At 40.1% G+C, this 26753-nt stretch overlaps 1 protein-coding gene across 6 annotated transcripts in view; it reads left to right on the forward strand.

Moving 5' to 3' along the window:
- Positions 1–844: 844 nt before the first annotated feature.
- The window catches only part of BCAS1 (brain enriched myelin associated protein 1), a 70435-nt gene continuing 44526 nt past the window's right edge, over positions 845–26753 (forward strand). For all 6 annotated transcript variants that reach the window (XM_067554206.1, XM_067554207.1, XM_067554211.1 and 3 more), the window contains exons 1-3: positions 845–926; positions 1508–1595; positions 16036–16625. In XM_067554206.1, coding sequence (XP_067410307.1) covers positions 855–926; positions 1508–1595; positions 16036–16625 — 750 coding nt within the window. In that variant the 5' untranslated portion in view covers positions 845–854. The remainder of the gene's footprint in view (positions 927–1507; positions 1596–16035; positions 16626–26753) is intronic.

The following is a 26753-nucleotide window of genomic DNA, read 5'->3' on the forward strand; positions in this document are numbered from 1 at the left end:
CATGAGGCCTGAACTATAGCCCAATGAAGTCAATAGGAATCTCTTCATTGACTTCCATAGGTATTGGATCAGGTCCTTAATGAATTAAGAGTTAGGTAATAACTAAAATATCCCACTTGGACATGGCCTCTCCCCATATCTGAGCTGTAACTGGATCTACACTGCACTTGTGCCAGGACAACTCTCTCCCTGACAGTTTCTGATATCTGTATGCTTTCTATATGCCACTGGCAAGGCATGCGAGGATGTTGGGGAGGAATGGGAGAAGAATGTCTCCTATAGGATTTGCCATACCGCACACGCCATTCCTGACAAGAGCCAGATTTTCAAAAGGCGTAGGTGCACACTTTTTTCCTTGTGATTGCCCTTTGTGTGAAACCTGATGGGATAATCCTTCCTCCCTCCTCCCAGGTTGTTTCACTACTAGTGTATTCATGGTGTTTTGCCTCCCATCTTAATAGTGGGCAATTCCCTGCATACCCTATGCCTTTTTTCCAGCACAGAGCCAGGGTCTGCTAGCTCGTTTCACACATCTTAACAGTTCAGACAGTCTTCACAAGCAACCCATGTGTCTGCTGCAACTCAACTTCTTGAAGAAGCCAGAAACGTTTCTGAAACTGCATCTTTTTTGGTGAGCAGTTGTCAATAGGTGAGGCTGTATCCAAGTAATGAGGGTTGTAGTATCAAAGAGACAGTGATCTAATAAGAAGTAACTTTCTGCAAAGCAGATGGGACTTTCCTGGAATTCTAAGGTGCCTGTCAAAACCTGTGGCCATTTGCTTTCTCAATTTGATCTATTCCTTCTACAGCCATGCATTAACTCTGTAACTGTTTTTCTCCATAGCACAGCAAATATGGGAAATAACCTGACTGTTCAAGAAGAAGCTGAAGACCAAGATAATATGTGCACAACTGAGAACTATCAGGTAACCAAGAAATCTTCATTCTAATGTTCCTTGGCTACTGTTACATTAATAAGAATGGATAAGAAGCTGGGTGCCTAACTCCCTTGGATGCTTTGGAAAATCCAACCCTTATTGTATATAATCTTCCTATGTTAAGGGCTTGATTGTGGATTCCCTGTCCCAATGTGCATAGTATGGGAGGAAAGGGTACACAGACCCTATAATCTTGATGACAAAGGGGAAACTCCAATTGACTTCATTGGGGGCCAGAATTTCACTCTTGTCTCCTCTGATGGGAACAATAAAGCAATAAATTCCATTGATTTTTAGGTGCCTAAATGCCTGTGAAGTTCTGGGCCTCAGGCATGTAAACCCAGATTTCTAAAGATATTTAGGCATTGCTCCACTCAGCATTGCCCTGACCAAGCTGACCCATTGACTTAGGTTTCCAAGTCATTTTTTGAAAAAGGGACTTACTCTTCTAAGTCACTTAAGCACTTTTAAAATCTTTACCAGATATCTTCTGCTACACTGGTGTGTGCAAATTCATGCACGTGTATTCTAAGGCATGCAGCTGAACAATATAATATTTGATGTTTCAGGTTGTGTCTGAACCTGCTGCCAGTGCTAAAAATGGACCTGTCACAATTCAGGTTGCACCGATGGTTTCTTCTGAAAAGAACGATAAAGGTATGTATTGGAAAGGAAGAATGTCATATCCCCCCCTGCTTTTGCTAGCAGCCAGGAAGATACAAGGTTAAAGCTGAAGCAATAAGAACAATGTTCAGTGTCAGATGAGAGGATTAGCTCATGTGTCAACTCAGACTTGTGAATCAGCTCTTGTGGTTTTCAAAGCTTAGGCCTTTCGAGAAGATAAGACAGCAAAGCGAGCAGTTAATATAAAGACTCACATTAAACTGTTTGTTTAATCAGATTAGGTATTTGCTGCTGCAATTTGCACCTGAACTATAAAGAGTTATACAGTACACCGACAATTTAGGGCCTGATTCATCATTATCCCAAGCTGGCACTAAGGGGTTGTAGCACAGGTGTAGACCTGGCACAGGGATCCTCTATGCCTCTGCACCAGCCTCAGCTGCAGGGGCTGTTCTGAGGTGGACTGTGGATGGAATAGAGTTGGTGTAGAGGGACCAAAGAAGGAAGGCATTGATTTAAAGGTGGGAAGGAGTGTGGCTGTGACATCTTACTTCCCAACTTACAACTCACCGCTGGGATGCCTCCTTGTGGCTCATCTGGGGACTAGTTCTCAAAAAGTCTGATGCCTCCTCCTCCTTTGGTTGTTCATCAGCTGGTCTCTCCCTCCCTCTTTCCAGACTAGAGGGTTGCTCCCTCTTCATGGCTTGGCCCTCCTGCCAGGTCATTATAGTTCTCCCCTTCAAGGATATCAACGTCCCACTGGATAACTGGCAGTCTTCTGCTCCACTTCCTAGACTGTGCCACTTCCCCAGTGGCTGATAGGGGAACCTGGGCCCATCCTCTACTCCTGGTTCCAGCCAGGGACCTATGTCTAGCAACCATAATCTGCACACTCTCACACCCTGGTACTGTTTCCTTGGGCTCCTTTCTATCTTTCTTTGCTATCTTCTTCCCTCTTGGGCTACTATTGGAGCTTTCTCTGTTCCCTGTGGCTAGTCCACCCCCTCTCAGGTTTTTGCTAGAGAATCTGCATTCCCAGTCAGGATCCCAGGGTTTACATCCTCTAGGACTCCTTCTTCTCTCTTTCCAACTCCCTTCTTCTCTAGGGAGCATCTGTAGAGTTCCTCCCTGCAGCCCCTTCTTACCACCAACTTCCTCTCTTTATACTTAATCCAGCTCCTCCCCAGATAGGCTTCATCAGTCCTTAGAATGGGGATTACATGGGTTGGAAACATGTTAGGGTTTTTTAAAAGCTCCTATCCCACTGTTTCTAAGAGACTCAGACCTACAGGAAATACGTTTGCCTAAACTGTGTCCCTGTGCCACTCTGCCAAAAGTATTCTTCAGTGGAAGCTGCAGGTGCTCAGGACTGCTCAAGAATTGGCTGATCGGACATTTACGGTCATTGTAACATACATATACACGTATTATACGCATGTTACAATGACTGTAAATGTATGATGAGCCAATTCTTTTTTATAAATAAAAAAACAGGCCAATAAAATGCTCTGAATTTAAAAGTTTATTCTTAAATTGCCTGATTAACTCTAATGGTAGTATCAACATAGTCGTTTCAGAATCATGCAATGCTTTGAAAGCTAGGATGTACCTGACATTGACAGAGGATGGAAGCCAGTGAAATGAGCTGAAAAAATATTGCAGGCCTGTGATAGTATTGAGTTGTTTGCTAATGAGATACACAGGTTATTTATTTTGATCTTCAGTAAGTGTGTATATAAGATCACAGCATGGAAATCAGATTGGGGAGGGGGGAAGTTTCAGGCTAGATCTTCAGCTGGTATAAATCAACCTAGCTTCAATTATCTGGACCTTATTCTGCTCAGACTGGCTATATTCTGGTCTACCAAAATCCACTCAAATTGTTAGTTTCAGGATTTAAGACAGATTTCTGATTGCTAACAAGACTGGGTTGTAAGAGAGAGCAATGTGGATAATGTTGGACATTTAACCAAATAAATGAGGTTACTAGTATATAAATAATTTAAACCCCAAAATAAAGCAGTGTTAAATGAGAGAAGGGTTTAGAAACCAAATGTATTTTCCTTAGCGATTTCAATAAAAAACATGTACATGTACCACTTCATCATTTTGTCAACCTTTTGTCAACCCCTTCATCAACCTTTTGTCTAAAATCAAGTACAATCTCTCATGTTGGATGTTTTCTGTCTGAAACACAAAAGTCAGGGCTCCAAAAGCCAATACAAGTTTTACTTAATTGGAGAAAAAAATCAGCACACTGATTGCAAAAAAAATCGCCTCTAAACCTGAGCTTGCACCTTCCCACCTCCTGTATTTTAGAGTCAGCAAGTAATCCACTCCTGCATTTTTATTAATCTATATCTCTGGCTTGACTCGTAACAATTTTAGTAAGTGTCATGGTAAGAATGTTGCATATGCTCATATCCTACTAAACAGTCATGACTCATTTTCTAATTCCTGATTATGTTCTTGGCTAATATTGGGATATTGTTTTGACTAGAAAAATCATTAAATAGTTATTTGTGAAAAAAGACTATTAGAACATCCTTTCTTTTACACTTTGTATATAGTACAAGTCATAGGTTGAGGCAAGATGTTTACGAGTCCTAACACTTCTAAGACAGGAAATGTTAGGGGGTAAAAGGCCTGTCTACTCTGGAAGACCAAAGCCTGTTTTATCTGTCTGTGGAATGACCATAATGTAATTCAGCCCTCTGACCTGTTTGATTGTAATACTCTGAACTGGATTTTTGTTTACTGTTTTGTGTATAACTACAGTACATAGGTGGATCCTTGTCTTTTTGTACATACATCAAATTCAAGGTATGTCAATATCATGTATAAACTATGGGTGTTAGCTCAATACTTGAATGATTAATACTATTTGATTTGGTTCAGCTCACAGATAGCTGCCTTTTTCTTCCTGTTTTCCAAACTACACTGTCAGGAAAAGTAAGACATGCATGTGTGGGGAAGGGGGACCCACTGGTTATATGCATTCATGTCCAGTCCACAGAGACCAGGGTGACCAAATAGCAAGTGTGAAAAATCAGGACGGAGGTAGGGGTAATAGGCACCTATATAAGACAAAACCCTGACGATCAGGACCATCCCTATAAAATCAAGACATCTAGTCACCCTAACGGAGTCTCCTGTCCATGGGGCTCAGCAGTAGAGCAGAAGCAAAGAGCCATCTGCCTGTATGATCTTGTCTCCTACGTGTTTCCTGAAGCTTTCAGGTCAAGTGAGCGAAACTCTTCGCTCACTCCACAGAGGGGCAAATCCCAGTGCAAGGATGTTAGAAACTTGGTTGGTTCCCTCTCCCTTATGTGAGTTATTGCCTTTCATGGAAGAATGGAGCTTGGATTAGTTACTGACACATGCATTGTCAGTTTTCAAGGTTGCATCTCTCTCTCTCTTTTGCTAAGTTAGATCCCCTCTGGTATAAATATGAATCTACTTACTTCATGGCTCTCTCTCTACCTCCTATTGTTACCAATATGCAGCATTTCTCCAAATATGTCTGTGTGGTAAGCTGGCAGGCAGTTAGTTAAGGTATTAGCCAAAAGCCTGGTGAAATTTACGAAGCAGGGAATTGTACGCAGAATCAGTTTATTTTTCCAGAGCCAGGAAGAATGCTCCATGACTGAGTTTCATGATTTCCTATATACACATAAAAAAACCTTTTGCCCTGAGCCTTTTTGATGTTTTGTGTCAGCTCTACACTCTCATAAACTGGCTCTTATTTAGGTGCCTAAATGGGAGCAGATCTTGTTTGAAAGTTTGGCCCTGAGCTGTTTTGAAAATTTGGCCACAAGCGTTCAGGCACAGGTATTCCATGCTGCCGACCACCGTTTTTAAATGTCTCTTTGCTTTCCTTTTGGAAACTCTTTAATTTCTCTTCCCAGCTGTTATTTTTGAAGCCTTGTCAAGCATTGTGCTACGTGCTGAGAAAGCACTGGTTTGTAGCATTATTGTTTCAATTCACAACTATACAGACACAGCAGAGTGAATGTTACTAGTGTTTCTTCTGCACTGGACATTTTCCATTTCTCACTGCTATTAAATGTCGTTTCCAATCTTATGTAGAATTTTATTATTAAGTGAAGCTGGCCTTTGATTTTTTTTCTGGGACAGTAAGAAAATCTTTAGCTGTATTATGGCGTAGAGTCTCAATTCTGTTTATCTGTAATAAATCTTAAATAGCCTGTTAAGGCTAAATATATAGATATGGCTCTATGCTCAACTGGTAGAAGTCAGCACAGCTCTGAAGTAAATGAAGCTATGATGATTTACACCAGGATATAGCATAACATATATGCAAATTTAAATTAACAATCTGACATTTGACTTAGAGTAATAAGAATAGTTCCTATGAAAATTCTTATTTCCTATGGGGAAAACGAATGAACTAATCAAAGAGGTATTTATTAAGAAGGCAAAGATCAAGGAATGTCTTTGACTCAACAGATCTGAGGCCAAAGAGTGTGTGGCACATCTTTATACTTTATGATGCCCAGTCCCAGAGGTGATCTGGAAAGGGAGAGTCATGTGGGGTCACATGCCCCACCCCCAGATTTCTGCCAGGGTTTACATGCCTTGCTCTGAATCCCGCTGCATACCCCCAGAACCAGTACATTGTGCTCCCTCCCCCCCTCCCCCACTATCCACAATTATGTCGTCTCTGCCCAGTCCCAATCTTTATCTTAATTTCTTACTGTGCTTTCCAACAACGCCCTTACCATGTGAGTGTTGTTTGTACTTAACAGTATATTTGGTAAATAGGTGGAAGTCACACACCCATCTGCTAATATAACTAAAGTAATTCTGATAATTAAACTACTCCTGTGATAAAACCAGAGTGAGTAACATTATTTGGAAGGCCCAATTGCCATCTGCTACTCATCGTGTGGGCGGATTGATTGGTGGCTGTCTCCCTAGCTATGCTGCTTTTGTAGCTGGAGGCAGAGGTAAAATTAATGTACAGTTATACTGGATTGTAAAGCTTTTCTGCATGAACATATTGATCTAGCTGCTGGAAAAACAAACAGGAATAACACAATGGCTCTTGATAAACAACCTCCCAACAAATATTTTGGGGGAAATTGCAGGTCAGTGGCCTACATCCAGGCTTCAATCCAAAATTACACAGCTGTTTTGCCAAGTCTAGGAACCTAGAGAACAAAGGGATATTAAACAGTTAAGTGACTTGACTCCTGGGTGGGGTGATCAAAAGACTGAGCAGCTTTAAAGACACTCTCACTTAGGTAGACTGAATTAACTGGTATGCAATTTAAGGGAACTGATTATACTGCCCAGACCTAAGCAGTCTGGGAGGTCGAGGTGGGAGGAAGAAGAGGGTGTCTATGGAAATCTTAGGCTTACCAGTATCCCCCTCTGGAAGAAGGATAAACATCTGGTAAGCTAGACATGTGTCTAGTCTGTTCAATGTTTTAAAATCTTTGAAGAGCTTTTGTTCTAAATACTTGGTTTTAGGAAGGCTGCCTTGTGACCATCATTACTACTGGAGAGAACAAAACTGCAGGTACTGAACCTAATTCAGATCTGCTGATGTAATCAGAGTTGATATACAGGGCACTGCCACCCAAGGACTGGTCTGAGAGTAGGAGAATCACACAATTCTTCCCTCTCTCTCCCTACCTAACAAGTAACAGCTCAAGGCCTGACACCTGACGGGGGTCCATTCAAAAAAATAAAATAAAATAAAAAACTAAGAGGGGTCAGAAGTGCAATTAGCTTGATAACGATAACAATGGCATTATTCCTGTAAAATGCTGTTGCTGAGTGGTCAAATAGTTCTGACACTGCAACCCAAAAATGGTTTGCAAAAGCAGTGCTGTTTTCATCTGGTTGCATATAGTCTGTAAAGAGCACTACATTTTTGGAGGAAATGAAAGCAGCTCATTTGTTAATTTCCTTCTTTTCATTAATTTAAGTAAAACTCAGGTGTACAGTGTAAAGGAGTATATGTTGATCTGGCTAGTTAATTCTAAAGTAACAGTCATGGAACAAAGTCATCCAGCTACCACCAGTTTGAAACTTTGTCCCATGATATTATTTCCACATAGATTTCTTAAGTGAGAATAATTTTTTAAAGAATATTAGCTTAAAAGAGGAAAAAACAAATGTACCGTGCTCATAAGTGAGGTTCTAATATCTTTGAAAATGGATTAACTTTCAGTCAGCTCATAACATCTTTTTGCAAACCTGCCATGTAAATACATGCAAGGTGGGGGAGATTATATCTTTTATTGGACCAATTTCTGTTGGTGAGAAAGAAATTTACAGGCTTACACCGAGCTCTTCTTCAGGTCTGTGTGAGCTCGGTGTAAGTTTGAAAGTTTGTCTCTCACCAAGAGAAATTGGTCCAATAAAAGGTATTTCTTCACCCATCTGGTGTCTCTAATATCCTGGGACCAACAAGACTACAAGAACTCTGCATCTGTAAATACATACAGATGTGGGGGGCTCTTAAATGTACAGCAATTTTAGCAATACAATAACAATGGCATTTTAAATATCTTTGAAGAAATTCATGCACACTGATTATGTACACTGAAAATTAAACTGAAAAGGTGAAAATTTAAAGTAGAAAAATTCATTTTTATATTACATATTTAGAATCCTTTAAAATGTAGATTATTCACCAGAAACACTGCAGTGGCTCATTCAGGGCTATTACAGTCCATCATGCTAGTCAACACTGAAGGACTTTTAAGATGTAGAATGTTTCCTGGAGTCCATAATGGCCTCATCACAGCCATTAAAATCTGTTGCCTCTATGATCGTCAGTGGACTCCTAGGAATAAAATAATGCAACTGCCATGCTGTAATTGCATTTTTGAACAAAATGTCTAACCTGCTGATCATGTGTTTGTATCCAAGATAGCCACACACAAAAAAAATTCATATTTTGAATTAAATATTCAAAACACATTTTGGGCTGACATGCTAGATTTAGTTTCAGAAAATAAGGATGTTTTTGAATTGCAGTAAAGCTATGATATCTGAAAAAATGAACTTTTTATCCTACCATCATTGGTGTGTTTTGCAACCAAGTAAGAGAGGCAAGGTGAGTGAGGTAATATCTTTTAGTGGACCAGCTTCTGTTGGTGAAAGAGACAAGCTTTCAAGCTACACAGCTATTTTTCAGGCCACGTAGAAAGACTAGATCTCTGTGCTGATAAGTTCACCACCTAAGGGTATGGTTCCCTTGTGGTGTGAATAGTCATATTGAAGTCCGTGGAGAAATTGTGTGAATGGGGATGCCACACTAGAGTAAGGCTTTTCAAGCCTGAATTTTAGACAAGACAGATACCACAGATAAATGTCAGTCATGGGGGCATGTAGAGCTCACCAGACCAGAGATGATCAATTAGAGGTTTAAAAAAAAAAAGTGAGTGTTAAAGAGGGATCTAAAGAAGGTAGCTTGAGAGATGGACAGTGGGAGAGGTAAGTATGGGAATGAGAAATAGACAGAGAACGCATTACACTCCACTAACAAAACGGGGCCAAATTGTTTGCTCTGTTTAACAAGTGACACTGGTTGGTTGGTTAATTAAAAGCAGGCCATGGACTGAAAATTAAGATTTGACCAAAATTCTGGCCTCAGCTACACTGCTTTAATCCAACATGTGTTTCCAGTCAGAGAATTTGTATACCAATTTATTTTTGGCAGACCATTATTGTTTATGACTGAGTTATAAAACCCATAAATTGGCATATGTCAGAGAAACACTAGTGCCTGACTCCACGGGAGCACTCTGCACAGCTCCTACTTCCACCAGTTGAATTGGCATGTAACATTCCTGGCAAAGGGCATATACACCTTTAGTTTTGCTGTGGCTCTAAAATGCTCCCTATGAAGGATAACTGTCACAGGGCCCACTCACCACTAGGCTGCCTTCTCCTGGCAGCTCCAGGAATCAGCTCCTTCCAGGTGCTGGGCCCTCCTCGGACAGTCTCTCTACCCATCTCTGCAACTCCCAGTGCTCCTTCTTTGTGACTATGAATGTTTCCCCCTTCCAGTGTATCAAAGTCTCTCAGGGCAAACTGTCCCAGGCCATCCACTCTCCACTACCTGCTCTGTGCCACTTTCCCAGTGGCTAGTAATGGAACCCAGGCTCACCCTCTGCTCCAGGTTTCAGCTCAGGGGCCTCTTCATTAGCATCCATGCTCTGCCCTAGCCTATACCTTGCTGTTTTTCCCCTGAGCCTTTCCAGCTCTCTCCCCTCTCTGAGTTTGCCAGCCCGAACTCTGTCCTCCCAGGGAATGACTGTAAGCTGCTTGCCTCTACAGCCCCAAACACACCTCCCTTCTCTCAGGAAGTAGCTGCAGACCACTTCCCTATAGGCCCTGCTGCTCTCAACTATTGGGCTTTATGCAGGCCCCTCCTGCTCCTGTCCACCTGAGCCTCATCATTAATCCCTGTTCCCAGGCTCCTCCTCTAGGTGCAGCCTGGGCTGTTAATTGGCTCAGCTAGCCAGTTTACTCCCTCTAGGGCTTGTGTGAGGTGGATACCCCGTTACATACACCACTAAAAAAAACCCTCTAAAAGCTTATCATGCACTGGCTTCCTCAACAGCCAGCCCTATCTTTTGATGCCTGTTTAAGAATCTTCCTCCCAGCATTGCTGCTGAAAATAGGGGTGTGTCATAAGTCCCGTATGTTGTCTTCATTTTCTCTGTGTATGCTGGGCTCTATTTATATAAGTGACAAGATGTCATTTTAGAGCTGGATTCAGTAACTCTTACTTATGTTGCCAAACAAATATTCATATGGGGAAGTATATGCTACACTGAGTGCTACTCAATCTGAGATCTGCAGGATCTGTCCCTTAACATTTCTTCCTTCCCATGGGTTCAGTGGCCACACTGCTTCACGTGACTGTGCAAGAAGTCATTCATTACAGGAGTTTCAAGAATATAGTCCAGTTAGGGTGACCGGATAGCAAGTGTGAAAAATTGGGACATGGGGTGAGGGGTAACAGGCACCTATATAAGACAAAGCTCCAAATAATGGGACTGTCCCTATGAAATCGGGTCATCTGGTCACCCTAAATCCAATCCCAGATTTAATGTCCATGTTGATCAGAAAATATGCCTAAATCTCATTTTCAAAAGTGACTCAAGCACTTAGGTGCTTACATTTCATGAAAGTTAATGAGTTAGGCTCCTAAGTCACTTAGGTGCCTTTGAAAATTTTGCTCACAATCTAACAGTTGTAATTGAAAGCTCTTCACACAGAAAATGTAGTTTATCTACCACTCAAGGATATGAAGCACTGAAGTGACTCTTCTTGAGTTCCTAGGTTGTCTAAGTTTGTCAAATCAGTCCACTAAGTTACGCTGTATTGTATTTTATTTAGTCTTGTGTAATGTCAACTTATTTGCTGAGTCCTTCAGTGATTTCATGTCATGCATTTTCCATTCATCACAAGAGACAAAGACAACCTGAAGCTATTTTTCCTGTGCTTCTCCCTCTCTCCCCCGCCACCTTCAATTGAAGGAGATCATTTTTTCTGTAATTCCATCTGCAGCAGACAGAAAAACACTGGGGCCAGGATTCTTTTCCACCAATCCCCTAATGGAGCCTCTTCCTGAAAGGGAGCAGTTCAGATCACACAGCTTTTTTTAAAGCTTTATCTGGCAGCTGTGAACTGAGTCATACCTGACTTGGTCGATCACAGCAATGATAAATCAGAAGACACTTTTTAATTGTGTGTATTCTTAAAAAAAAAAATAGATGAAATGAAAACGGAATAGAGAGGATTTTTTTTTTCCATTTATGACTTTGTTAGAACTCTAGTCTGGGTGGACAGTATTGCTAAGAAATGAAATCAGGGACCAGATCCTCAACTGGTTTAAAAGGTACTCACTGAAGTCAATGGAGATATGCCAATATATACCAGGTGAGGATTTAATGAAAATGGAAATTCAGGCTACATTGATGAAGATTGTCTCTAATTTTGTGACCATATGTGGGTGTAAATGCTAATATTTATACATTCCACTACTTGATTGCACTCAGAAATGAGGTAATTAAATGTAAAAATCCTATCATTTGTTCCCATAGTCAATTTTGTATCCTTACTTCACATTTCATTGCAAAGTAAAGTTAAGGACCCTTTAAAAAACAAAATAAAAACCAACAAAAAACCCCATAGTCTGTATGTAGAGATAGTCAGAAAGCAGTTCTTCTGAGAGTCACACTAAGTGTGGAGGGGGATGCTAGGACCCTGAACATCTATTCCTGTGTGTAAATATAATTTATTTGACATTTGCTTCTTGGATACAGTATTATTCCATTGCTGTTAGTGACCAGCATAATGTAGCTCATTATAATGCAGCCCCTGAAGGTGTATCAAGTGCTTCAATAATCAGACAAGATCGCTCTCCTGAGGAGTTTACGTGTCCTGATTAGCATGCATTGCTGATCATTGACTATGAAACCTTGCATGGGTTCTCCAATCACTTTATGGCTATTATGTCACAGAGAGCTGGCTGGAAACCAAAACTTCCATTCTGTGGAAAATGAAGACATTTACAAAACATTCATTCAGAATAAGAACAAAAAGCCAAACTCTTGAAATTTCCAATGGAACAAAAATGTCAATTTGTTTTTTATTTGAAACCATTGCAATGTTTCATTTTGATAACATTTAGTCATCTCATTTAGACTTTTTAAAATGTTAATTTTAAAATGTGTTATATGTAATATTATCATATAATGTACACATTGAAACAATATTAATCAAAATGATAAAGTACAAATGATACATTGACGTTATTGAAACAAACAAGAAAGTTGAAACTAAACTTTTCATTGTGAAATCGACACAGTTCCCCTCAAATACCTGGATGTCAACAAATCTGCATTTTGTGACGGAAACTATTCCATCTAAAGTTCGCCCAGCGCGAGTCATGTACTTGCTTTAGTTCGCAATTCACCTAGTCTGTTTACCAGAATTAACTACTATACATTCATAGTCACTTGTCAAAGAAAGTTCATTTGTGATCATCTCTTAGTCTAAGTCCTGGATGACCCAAATAATCAGAGGCTATTAAAGAGTAGAAGATTCGGTTCTGAATGTCTTTGATTTTATGGATTTGAACTAGACTCATTATGTTGATTGGATGGCTTAAGACTGGGCTATGTGGCTGTTCTCCAACTTTCCATTCAAGACATGAGTAAAACTCCAAGCTCACCCAGTGCAACTGCTCTTCTTTTTTGGTGACATGACCTGCTTTTGCCTGGTGAATGAGCAGAATTTTCTTGACACTAAATTTGATACAAAGTGCATGATACTTTCCAGGCCTTTCATTCCTTCCATGGTAATTAAAGACATAAGTACTTTCATGGCTTCACAAGCCGTGTTTTAAAAAACAAGAATTTAACAAAATTATTTTTCTATTTTAGTACTAAAATATATATTCTTTTTTTCTAAAAAGAGCTTGTCTATTACACATAACAGAAACACAGCATCTTTTTTTCTTGTCTTTGTTATTAACTTAAAGGAAGAGAATGTCAACTTACTTTTTTATTCTTTTTTTCTGGGTTTTCTTCCACATCCCTCTCTGAGTTTTAAAATTCCTTTCCAAGTTTTCTTTCTATAAATTACTAAGTGAAGGCCAGAGATCGCAGTCCCTTCTCAGGCAAAACTCCTAAGGAAGTTCAGAACTATGCCAGGCATTTAAAAATCTCCCTACGTGCCTATTTGCATCTTTAGGTGCCTAAATACCTTTAGCAATCTGGCCCTGTGTGCTTAGAGAGAGCTATCAATAGTTAGTGGACCTTAATGGATCAGGAGTGTAACTATTGAATAATTGTGTGCAAACTTCTCTTTGCATGCACAGATGCTCAATCAGATTCACACTAAATATTGCAGAAGCAATTAGATAATATTGTTTTACTAAAGACTTACAAAATTGTTGCTGGAGTAAGTTATTTTCTTACAAAAGCAGTAACAGGGAGTGTATAAAATGTGCAATAATTTGTTCTTTAAAGTACAGACAATGGAAAAGGAAAATCTGTTTATTGACAAACTATAAAACATAAGATATTGAAACACTCACACACACACAACAGGAAGGAGGAGGAAAAAGCCAGAATGAAAGTGGTAAAAGTAGAGAAATTAAATGAACTGGCCCTTTTGGCATCTGGTAAGATCCTGGCCTTGGTGGTGAATCTCATTGTCACAGCCTCCTTTTTCATCAGCTGTTTCCTTCCCTACTGGCAAGCCTTTCAGTAAATTCAATTTACATTCACCCTGGCACATCAACTGACTGCTAAAGCTCTGTCTTTCTCTTGTCACTCCAGTTTATGGAAGGTTGCCACCTGCTGTTTGTTGGTAGGCAGCAGTGGACTAGAGACAGCAGCGTCAGGAGTTTAACCTAGTCAGCCAAAGAGTTAATTTTATGAGGAGAGTGTAAATTTGATTTAAGTGATGTGTCTGGACATACGGACCCTCTTTTTTTTCTGTGTTTGTACATCACCAAGCACAATGGGGTATCTTCCATGATTGATCTCTTAAGCACTACCGCAATATAAATAATAAAACAATAATATATTCATTTTAGCTACACTCTGTATGCTGCTGTAGGCAGGGTTTCTCTTGTGCACTAGCAAGAAAAATCCCAGCAGAGCCATCCTGTTGCTCATCAAGAACTATAGTGTCCTTACTGTTCTCAGGCAATGGGATATGATCAAAATGAAATATTCTAGGCCGCATGTCTGTGACGTTCAAATTGTCATCTGCTGAACTAAGCCAACAGCTCAGCCGCGTCACTCGATGTGAACTGCTTCTTTATGCTGCTGCTTCTTTGGTGATACCTTCTAGTACTGTTGTTGCTCACGAATTTCACTTGAAGTGTACAAAAACTTAAAGGCAAAAAGGTGAAATTTGAGGATTTTTTTCACAGTTCACTACCAGCTAAAAATTAAAAATTGGTTGGTTTTTTTTGGCTAAAAAAAATGGATGCTTTCTCCAAGAATGAGCCCATTTCAAAACAAAAATAGGCCCATTGTAAGTGTCAATTTTAAAATTTGAAGTTTGAATGGGACTTTCAACATTGGAATTCTTTTTAATGTTTCTCTGTTAAAATAGCCATTTTAGCAAGTTTTACAGAAAAGCATGGATGTGTTTGCACAGCACCTACTACAATGGGATCCAGTTCTGACTGGGATCTTTGGTGTGGGCACTGCCACAATATAAATATATCAGATGACAAAATAAAGCAAAATGTAGAAGGCATACAATTGGCCATAATGAAATGACAACAATTTTCATTTGAAATTGTGTAGAAAAATTGTCACCGGTTTTGTGTTGTTTTAAATTAAATAGATCTAAATCATGCTTGAATACTGTGATGATGGTTGTCTCATAGATTAGGTTATATATATTTCACCCATACTGTGGGGAGTAAGGCTACGGCTACACGGGCGGCGACAAAGTCACCACCATCAGATCGATTGCTCTGGATCGACTGAGCGGTCAGTGAAGACCCACTCAGTCGATCCAGAAATCGACTTACTAAGACCACCTTCACAAGTGGCATAGCGCTGCATCGATGGGAATGAGGTTCCCATCGGTGCAGTGCAGTGAAGACGGTGCGCAGAAGAGGAGCCCAGAAGTCGACGGGAGTTACACACGTTTTTTGCGTAGTTTGCGTAACTCCCGTCGACTGCTGCCAAAACCCGGAGGTAAGTGTAGACAGGGTCATAGTGTGAATAAATAAATCTTCTCCGTAAGGGAAAATGAAAGGAGCACCATTTGTGCAGGACTTTTCCAGTACATGAATGTTCAAGTCTCTCTTTATCTTAGATATTACTGGTAGGAGGGTCACAGAAGTATCTAAGCTCCTATCAATCTGTAATGCATCTATCTTCACACATTCCTGTGAGACAGGGCAATGCTGTTATTCCCAGTTTACAGATTAAATGAGGCACAGAGAGGCTAAGTGATTTTCCCAAGGTCACATAGGAAGTCTGTGGCAGAATAGGGAATTGAAGCTGAATCTCCCAAGTTCTAGGCTAGTGCCCTAATAAGTGGGCCATCCTTCCTCACCCATTTCACTGTGCCTCAGTTTCCCATCTGTAAACTGGAGATAGAAATACTTCCTCACCCCTCCCCTTGTTTGTCTTTTTTCTATAAAGTATAAGTCTGAGAAAAGAAATAATAGGCTTGACCCTGGGTTAGTGCTGAGCATCACAATTCCCATTGACTTTAATGAGAACAAAGGACATCAGAAACTCAGAGAATCAGGCCCAAAGCTAAGCAGAAGCTCACATTTTGTACAAGAGAATACCACATTTATTTAACATATTGCATTAAATATTGTCTTCTCTAAGGCATTGCATTTTAGAATGAGTTTATTAAAGTTCTAGCTGCCATAATTAACAGTATAACTTCCTTGCTTTGTTGGATAATTGCTGTTTTATGTTTCTATTTGCAGTGGATGCAAGGACAAGTGTTGAACAGAATAATGTGGCCGTTTCTTCCCAGAAGACAATGGAGATAAGCTCCACTTCTGATGCAAACGGAAAGAATCTTGGGAATGGGGCCAAGAAACCCATGCCAGCTGCTAAATCTCATTTCAGCTTTACTTTTTCACGGCCTGTACCAGGGCGTACTGAAGAGCAAGCTACAGACTCATCAGTTGGATCAACTAAGCTTGATGTCAGCTCAGAAATGCCTGAAGTGAACAAAGCATCAAGTGAGAATGTTGAGCTTCTTGCAACAGCTGTGCTGGAGGAAGGCTCAGATAAAAACCTAAACCAGACGCCTTCTGCAGCAAAACTTAGTGAAACTGAAGTAACAACATCAGCAACACCTGAGGCAGAGGATGCGGCCTTGCCCAAGTCAAAACAAGTAACCTTCTTTGACAGACTCTTCAAACTGGAAAAGGGAAAGGAGAAAGAAAAGAGTAAGAGACAAGCTGAAACCCAAGAGGAAAGCCAGACTACGGAAATTCTTGACGCAAGCATCACAGCGGAAGAGGCTGCTGGATTACAGAGCACACCAAATAATGTCCCACAGGGGAAGGCAAGTGTTTGAATGGGAATATCAATTTCTTCCTTAATGAAATCTCTTAGGAATATTACTGATGCAAGATAGCTTCATGTTCTGATAGTTCTGTGTGAATCAGGCAGCAAATACTCTTGCTTTGTAGTGTGAGGAAACCAGGGAAATCTAAATCTCTGCAAGACTAATAAAAGTTATGGCATCTGTTTCCTGACAAAATTGGTGGTGTCTGACCTACAACTCAAGTTCATTTATATTTTTACCAAAGACTTAGGCAAGATAGCTATATTCATGCTACATTAGTCTAGATGATGAACACCAGCTGGCTGCAAATGTAAAAAATGTACTTGGAAGCACAAGTGACTTCCATGCTTTAGGAACTCTGTGTCTGATATTGGATGGTTTTAGGAAATTCTTTGGGCATATTTCATATGAAGCTTATAAAATACTAACTCACTCTTCATGTGCAATAGCTGCCTATTGTGTATTGTACATACTAGGTCACAATCTTTAAGGAAGAACAGAATACAGTAGTAACTCTTTGCACTTTTATGTATAGAGCTCTTCATCCAAGGAATGATACTTCTTTAGAATGGTTAAGGAATGAATTTTACAGACAGGGAAAATGAAGCATTAAGAAGTTAAGTGACTTGCCCATGGTCATATGTTAGTCAATGGCAGAGCTGGAAATAGACCTTGACTCTCTTGTGTGCCTTGATAAAAGATCTCAGCATATGAAATAAGCAATTATTTTTTATCTGTAGCATTTTATAGATACCTGAGTTGCTTTAGACCTATCTCAAATGTGATGGTTTTTTTTACTCTTCCTGTAGAATAATGGGCAGTAATGATGAGAACATGTGGTGGTTTATTATTAATTTTATTTTTTTATATTTTATTTATGAAGTGCCGTCAGCACGCTGAAGTAGAATCAGTGGAATGTGGAAAGAAATGTAATCTGAGTTCTTTCTGGCCTTAAATTATTATTAATAATTAAGATTTAATATAATTCATTCAATTATTAATTTAATAATAAATATTAAATGTAATTGAATGGGACAAATCAACATAGCTTCATTTACTTCAATAGAGTGATGTTGCTTTCACCAGTTGAGCATCCAGCCCAAGTTTTTTCCAAAGGATGAGTAAATCTGTAAATGTTTATACCAGCAAAAGTACTAGAGATTGATTTTGCATACCACAGCACTTCAAGCATGTAGCTCAAAAGGTCAGGTCCTCAACAGGTGTAAAGGGGTGTAGCTCCACTATTGGTTTTAGTGGTGCTGTGACAATTTGCATCAGCTGAGGATCTAGCACAAATATTTTTATGACCTCTGGAGAAGAAGACTGATTATAAAAACTGGACAGCTGTTTATCAGACCCTATGGAGGAAAAAGCAATTTTAAGAGTAATTATTATTTTGATGCACCTAGCATAACTCCTCTAATTACAATAGTGGTGGAATATCACTAACTGCTACCTGGAGCAGTGTTGGTCATCTCTCTGAAGGAGGTCTGTTTGCCTTCTGAATATATTGTTGCAGTGTTGTTTTTAAAATAAGTCTCTCTTTTTCTACTCTGAAACGCATTTCCCCCCTTCCCACCCCCGAGGTTTGGTATCCCAGTTTTGGTCTCAAACTGGAGGATCTCAGCCCTAGAATAAATCTATTAATCAATTTGATTTTTTTTTTTTTTAAGGATTGGCAATTTGTTTTAAAATAAGAGTATGAAAGAATAGAAGTTTACTGATAACAATTGTGTTTTTGTTCCTGTCCTTCAAAAATGGTGCACATCACTAGGTATCTCAGACAGCTGATTTATAAAATATGGGTTATAGGGCTATACACACTGGTGTATATGTGTTCTCACTTGGAGTAATGGAATCTAAAATCACCCACTGTTTAGCACAGAGCTGAATGCATAATCCACAATGAATAATGTGTCTTGGCCTACAGTAGATTAGAACAGTTACCTTTACAGTTAAATATAAAATTCACAATTCATGCTTTGTTTGTTACTTCCATTAAACCTGGCCAATGCCATCTGACTTTACTGGAACGGTTTGCTTGGAGGCAAAACCCCTGAGTAGAGGCACAGCTTATATCAGAAAAAGAGTGTTTTTAGAGCTACAGTTTATACCTGTTTTCCAAACAAAATAATCTATATCAGCAAAAGAACATTACTGCAGGTATAACTGTATCTACACTAGGGCTTTTTGCTCGTATAAAAATGTTGTAAAAAATCACACCCCTAGCTGACTGGCAAACACTTCTAGTTGGCCTACGCATCTCTTTCTCAATGTGAAGACTTAAGCAACCACAATGTACAAATTTCAAATGGCATATTTAATTGTAAAATGTGCAATTTACAGTTCACACTATGTTGGTTGGTGCGAACAATGAAATGTGAAGCACACATTGTACACTGCAATACATCATCTAAAAGGAGCTTTTCACTAGGAATCTGAGCTAAACATTTGCTTGTTATAAACAAATGCTCATGTCTGTAAACCCCAAGTACGTGAGTGTTTATGAAACTTTTCCTACTCAAACAATTATATGTTAGAAATGTTTCTGCTATTCACACAGCTCTAGATTGGATACGTCAGTATTCCTGGACATCTGCTATCCATACTCATGTTAGACCCCAATCCTGCAAACACCTAGGCATGTGAAATCAATGGGACTACTTGGTAGCAAAGTTAACATATGTGTTTGCAGGATTGGGGCCTTAGTTTACATGTAATCCCTTTGGAATTCAGTGGAATTGCTTGTGGACTAAGTCCCTGATTCGATAAATCCTTTTGACTTTAAGCATGTAAGTGGTCCCAGTGAAGTCACAAATGTGCATAAGTGCTTGGAGGGTAAAGGCCTCAGTTGGCACTCAATGTGAGAGTGAAACTTCAGTCTTAGCCTTGAATTTCCCTGCATTTATTAGTATATTTGAGACACCAAACACAAAAAAAGTGGTGGGTGGGAGAGCCTGAGACCTTTTATGATGAGCCAGGAATGACTATTTTATAGCTACATTAAAAGATGTGATAGAAATGGTGTCAAATTTATAATTATTCTTGAGTTGCCGAGTTTTGCTTTAATTCCATATTATTAACTGAAAGCCTTGTCTCTGTCTTCACATGCACACATACTACATTTCCTGTAAAACTGGTTACTTTGTTAAGATTTAAAATTACACTAAAAACCTCCCAAACAGCTGCTAATTTAACTTCATTGTGTTCTGCACAATGTTACATGATTTAAAAAAAATCAAGATATTGCTGTTGGCATGTAATCCTTTTTGGTGGATTGTGACTTGTAGCCTATATAAGAGCCTGTTCAAGTCAAAGTAACACTGCTGGTAAGCAAAGGATAGACTGTAGAGTTTTTGCTTAGGAGCTGCACAAGCGTTCAGTGTTTGACAAACCAGTCTTTATTTTTGTGGTCCACAAAACTACATTCACACCGCAGCATAATTAAAACAAGGGCAGAATTCATGAATTGATGAAGAATTTACTATTTAAGCCAAAGAAAAGATAAATTATTTGCCTGCAATGTTTCACTGATTCATACAGACAAAAGTGTTGGCAGGAATACATTCTTTTGATACGTTTTTTCTAGTGACTGGACTAAGACTATAATATAAGCCCTTAATTACTCAAAAGCTTGGCTCCTCACAGAAATGCATTTACACAGGAACATTTACCCAGAAACATTTAACTCCTAATGCTGACTTTCCTCCTATGCTATTTCCAGAGGTTTCTTTCATTAGCATTTGTCTTTGTAGAGCACATTATGGAATGAGCCGATGCAAAGATTTTTGTGGTTATTTAAATATGACGCTAAAATGTGACACTGTGAGGTTCTATATTTACTATCTCCTGCTGACTTGCGTAGTAAGGGCCTGATGCTGGATTCCTTACTAAAATTCCTGTTGAAGATAGCAATGGCTCACTTTTAAAGCCCCAGATCAAGGTCTAGGTTTGGGTCTGAGTTTGCAGCTTGAATGTGGATGGGGGCTAATAGTTGAGGGAGCTCCTCATACAAAATGGGTGATTATAGTGTAAAGAGGAAACTGTGTGTGCAACTGCCCATTGTCCATAGGAAAAGGAGTCTTGTGAGTGCAATTTGCTTGTTTGCTCTATATGCCCCCAGTTTGCCTGTGTATGAAAACAGGACCTTAACTATGCAACGTGTGTGTGTCTGTTGGGGGAAAAGAAAGAGCGATAGAGGATTTAGGTGTGCCTTGTGCCATGTTGGGTTTTGAGTTGACTCTGGGTAGCATGGTGCCTCAGGCTCTTTACATCCTCCACTTCTCTGCACACTGTGTAATCTGGCTTTCATAGGAGTGTGTTTCAGGTCAGCAATGAGATGCATTGGAATGGCTGCATCTACTGATATTTGCCCAATAATGGTCACTAGCCAGTGTTTTTGTGTGTGTCTCTCTCTCTCTGTCATTTATCTCTGTGTGTGTGAGAGAGAGAGAGAGAGAGAAACCCAGTCACTAAACAATTCTTACTAAAATTAGTTCTTCTGCTGATGTCACCAGTTTCAAGCACTCTGTTGAGGTTAATTTTGCTTAATAATGTATATTCTGCATCCTGTTTCTTTGATCTGGTGCCTCAGACTTTTACTTGTCCTTTTCACATCTGAAGTAGAGCTAGCTTTTATCATGTCCAGCAGAGGTGTAGCTAGAACTGATTTTTTGGCAGGGCCTCTAGTTGACACGGGTGTGCACAAACCTTGTGTCACAAGCAAAACAGAAGCTGATAAAAATGTGGGATGAATTGCTTAGAATCTGATTGGGTGGGCCTGCTTTCAAAGTGAGTGGGCCATGGCCCACCGATACCCACCCGTAGCTACGCCACTGATGTTCAGTACCACTATAGAGGGCATCTTTGGAAGAATGGCCTCCGAAATTGGCACAGATTACATATATTTTGCATGGGACACACTGTTCTTTGAAAGGCTTTGACCTGTAATTGGCAGCTGTACAAACTATTGTATGAGGCCCTTGCAAGAAACTTCTAAATAGTCTATTTAAAGGTTGTGAGCACTGTGATGAATATCTTTCTGTGGTAGATTTGCAAAATGGGGGGTGGAGATTTAAGCAGGTAAAATCCTGTTGTTGCCAAAAACCTGTGTACTTAACTCCTTGCACACTGGTCTAAGCATGTACCCAACTCTGTGCACAGAATGGCAAAGAAGCCATCTATTAAAGTCTTTTAATTACCTTCATGATTTCACATACTGAGAATTCCACCCACACCCTTCCCCACCCCACCACTTGCCCATACAAATATATGTTCATTTGTAAATCATATGTAAAAAGTTCTTTTAAAATTCTATGGTACAAGGGAAGAAAATCTCAGAAACGTGACGGAAAGGAATATTTCTTTGAAAAAGTGGAGACTGATAAAAATGCCTAATGGCAGGTTGATAGAAACCTCCTTTGTGTCTTTATAACTCCAGCTAGTCCTTTCTCTCAAAGTATTTCAGGTACCACCTACTGAAGACAGATTGGCAACTTTTTTTTCAATTCTGTCCCCCCCCAAGAAAGTGAGAACTTCATCTCCTAATGGCTATTACTACTTCTTGTGTCATAGTTTTCTCTGCCTCTGGTAAATCCATGTTGCAGTCTCAAGAAAATATACTGGATTATTATCAATTGTTGTTATTTGCATTAAAGTAATGCTTAGAGGCCTCCATCATAAAACAAAGCAAGGTTGGAGAAATGTACTACTAATGTCATCCCCACTTTATAGATGAGGAATTAGAAAGATTAAGGGCCAGATTTACAAAGGTATATAGCTGTCTAAAGATGCAGATAGGTGCCTAGTAAGATTAGGTGCCTAATTCTCAATGACTTCCAATAGGAGTTAGGTGCCTAATCTCCATGGGAGCTTTTGTAACTACAACTAGACACCTCTGCATCTTTAGGTGTCTAAATATAAATCTGGCCCTATGTGATTTGTCAGGGTGACACAAGAAGCCTATAGCAGAGCTGGGAAACATACCTTTATCTCCTGAGTCTAGTGCCTATACCACTACTCAGAGATTGGTGGCGATAGGATTTGCATGAGTGTCTCTTCTCATCTAGTCCCTCAGAGCTGTGCAAGGGGTGTAGACACCCTCTGTATCGGTACTTGAGTGTTGCTAGAATGTTCCGGAAAGGCGTTCTGGTATTTCCGATGGGGTGCAATTAAGGGGGGAGCACAATGAAGGGGGCCAGAAGGCACAACAAAGAGAGATAGGGGAGTCAGGCCCTGCCCCCCAGCCAGCTCTGAGTCCCCAGAAACCATTGCATTTCCTCATGGGGATGCCCAAGACAGTGGGGTGTGGCAGCTCCAAGGCCAGGGATCAGCTGCCTGCACAAGAGGTCACTGGCTGGGACGCCCCCACCACCACCCAATGGGGAGCCCAGGCTGGCATTCCGGGATTGGGAATTGGTGGGCTGGGATTGGAGGCCCCAGCAGCAGGGAGGAGGGCTGCAGCCCACATGTCAGGGCTTTCCGCGAGGAGCAGGGGTCGTGGGGAGCCACAGGGCTGCATGGAACTTCCCCCTGTGCCCTCCGGGCTCCACCCTGCCCTGGCATCAGCGGCCAAGCTCAGCTCATAAGTGCTGGGATGTGCCAAGCTTATGTAGGATGTCTAGAGACTAGGCTGAATTCGAGCCCCGTGCTCTCTGAGTGCAAAAACCCCCTCCTCCCTATTCACTGGGGAGGTGCTCGCTACCAAGGCAGTGGCAAGGAGAAGATGGGGCCAGGCCCCCAATGCCCTCTGCACCAGCCCATCAAGTAAAATTGGAACACACCAGGGATCAGGTTCTACCTATGGCTGGGGAGCTCCTGTATGCGCCCCGTGACAGGCAGCTTGATCTAACCATAAGTAAATCAATCAATATAAGATCCAATGTATGTGTCTGCATTGTACTGCACTCATCAGTATAGCCACCCAGACACTACAGTAACTCATGTCTTCTCAAAATGCCAATATTTATGACCCGGAGTGGAGGTAAACTCTGTTGAGGGAGTGAAAAGGCCTGTATGTCCCTCGTGCATTTATAAATGCACTTGAATTTTAGTTTATTTAGCTCATTTGTGAATATATGTCACTAAATAGTACAGAAATATTTCTCTTTCTGCTGGCTACTTTCCTATCTTTGCTGTGGTATCTGCACTGCTGATGGGTGTGGAACAGAGGGTAAAAAAAAACTAGTGACTTAGATCTTAGGCCCCAAATCAACAAAGCATTGAAGCAGTGCTGAATCAGGACATCAGTGAACTGCATACAGGAACGGGCCACACTTACAGTATAATGCTGCATGCATCATTCCTGCATGAAATCTGTTCTCTGGCCACGGTTTAGCACTGCAGATTATAATTAGAGCTGATCGAAAAATGTTCAAAATTTGCAAAAAGTTTTTGATTTTTTTTTTTAATAAAAAAATCATATGGCTGATCAAAAAGTTTGACATTTCCAAGAAAAATATTTGAAATTTTTTTGCAAGAGTTTCTAATTTTGTCTGTTGTTATGTTCAATAATGGAGCCATGTTTCTGAAATGTAAACAAAAATGAAAGAAAGCTCCTCCCCCCCCCCCCCCAACCCATTTAAAAAAAAACCCAACAACTTACAAACTTTAAACGCCCCAGGTTCCATGTAGGTTATCTGATCTATAAATAGATTTTGCATAGGGTTGTCAGTCCTTCAGCATGACAAACTGGAGTCATTTGACCTGGAGTTTGATGAGGAGGCTACTCATGCTCATGAGGTTATAGTGTAGCCCTAGCTGCACTCTTGCTTCCAGCAGAAATACCAGTTTTCCACATGAATGGCTACTCAGCACCTCATCTCCACAGTGTGGATAACAGCTTAGCACCGTTGCCTCTCCATTAGGTCATTCCACCATGAAGAAGAGCAGAGTGTGCATCTCAGCAAAGACTTGATTCTGTATCTATTGAAGTTGATGGTAATGCCTGCCATTGACTTCAATTGTGCAGAATCAAGTGCCCTATGTAAATCTCATCTCTGCTCTCTATCAGCATCAAGCAAGATCTTGGAACAACAAGAAGCCCAAAGTATGAGAATAACTTCATGTACAGAACAACCAGAGCTGATTGGACAATGGAATTGCTATCCCACAGGAAGTTTTGACATTTCAAAAATTGTTTTCCCCAAGAAAAGAGGGTACATGGAAAAACTTAAAAATTAATTGACACGTTCACTTTTTGAAATGCTACCTGAAGGGTGAAAGAGAGAGACTTGTTTTTGTACTTCTGCCTCATACAATGAAAGTTATGTGGTTCAGTTCCACATATACTGATAAGTGGCTAGTCAAGAGACTTAACTTAGTAACTTAGTAAATGGATGGATGGTGGTGTGTAGCTGAATTAACTTTTAATTAATTCCTGCTATTTTATCATAAGTAACATGTCATAGTAAAACCTATATTTTTTCAATTTGTGCCTCTCTTTGATGGATTAATATCTCAAATAAGGCAAAGCTATTGCAAACATTAGAGCAGAGCCTAGTATTACTAGGTTCAATTCACAAAGTCAATATGTAACTAGCTATGTGGCTTTATTCCATGAAGGAACACGCTTTCCAACTATCAGACATTAAAACAGGGACAACTTAGGTCCAAATTTTCCAAATTGTGCGTGTGCAAAAATGCACAGAAGTGAATGCCTACTTTGTAAATGCCACTATTGCCATAGTGCAAATGAATGGCCAACGCAACATGATAACTTGCACATCGAGGGTGGCTGAGGATGCAAGTGTCTACATACAAAGACTAAAATGTGTGACACTTTAAAGAAAAAAAGACAGAACAAGCTATATAGTTGTGCGGTGTTTAAAAAAAAATAAGTTCAAAGGATGATTAACTGATTAATTACTGATTAATTTTTAAAAAGAATAAGTTCAAGGGATGATTAACCTGAGGGTTCAAAAGCCAGACTCATCTAGTGATGGCAGCATTGACTTTCACTGTGCAAGTCTTATCTGTTTAGAAAGGAGCATTTCTGAGTCCTTAATCAAAGATGTTTGATACACATGAAATGTACATAAACTATCTGGATTAACATCATAAGGGGCCCAATTTTCAGTGGAACCTCAGCCCATCCTCAGCTTCACTTCTTTTGCACACCTTGTCAGTTGTTATCGTTCTGAGCAGACAAACACGAGCTGAGCACTCCCCCATGCCAGTAATTTTCAACTGACGAATTATGGCCAGATTCTTATGCCATCACAGCAGTGTGGAGAGGTTAGAACAGGGGAAAGAACCTGGCTTGTTGTTTGTTGATTCAGAAACTCTAACTCCTAAAATCGTGATTCATGTGAGCAGTCCTACTTACTTCAACAGAACCGCTCACAGAAGTAGGATTTGCAGTAGCAAGCCCAAAATATAGATTATTAATGGAGAAAGAGAACCTGAGCGTTAATAAAGGGGGAAAGAAGAATATCCCCAATCCTTGTAGAAAGAGTCATTTACACATAAAACACTATAAACTGAAATTGAATTAACTCATTTTCATGTGTATAAATCCATGCAGTGGTGATCAACTGAGCTATTAGTCTCTTTAGTGCTAACAATTACAAATTTATCTAGTAGGAGCAGAGATCCCCAGCTGGCCTGTTAGCACTTTGCTAATCGCACTGTTGTTTGTTAGTTACAATGAGATCTACTGCATTTGAATAGTCTGCTAACTGAGCCCTTAAAGCTCAGAGCTCAATCCTGCAAGGTGTTCAGTGCCCCAACATCCACAGACTTTAGTGAAGATGGGAGTGGTCAGTACCTCTCAAGAGGCATGTAGGATATTGCAAGATCAAGCCCTAAAGATGTGTGAGGACTCATGCTTTTATCTTATTTCTTTTAGGTATTCATGTAAAAGGTATTTGGAAAAAAAGGGGGTGAATTTCTTGCACTGCTCTGTAGGTAGTTTCTGAGTCATCAGTGGGGCCAAGATTATAAATGATGGACACACTCTAAGGGTCAGATTTTCTAAGAGTCCCAGATTTTTACACCAGAGTCCCATCCAGATAGTCAGAAAAGCACAACACGTTGAATATTGTGCTCTTTTGAAAATCAGATTGTAAATGTCCTAAGGGCAGCTACTGAGCACTTCTGAAAATCTGGCCCTCATTCGTTGCCTAG

Source organism: Emydura macquarii, unplaced genomic scaffold (assembly GCF_026122565.2).
Source record: "Emydura macquarii macquarii isolate MOO-44397 ecotype Brisbane River unplaced genomic scaffold, CSIRO-AGI_Emac_v2 contig_1483, whole genome shotgun sequence".
NCBI lineage: Eukaryota > Metazoa > Chordata > Testudines > Chelidae > Emydura > Emydura macquarii.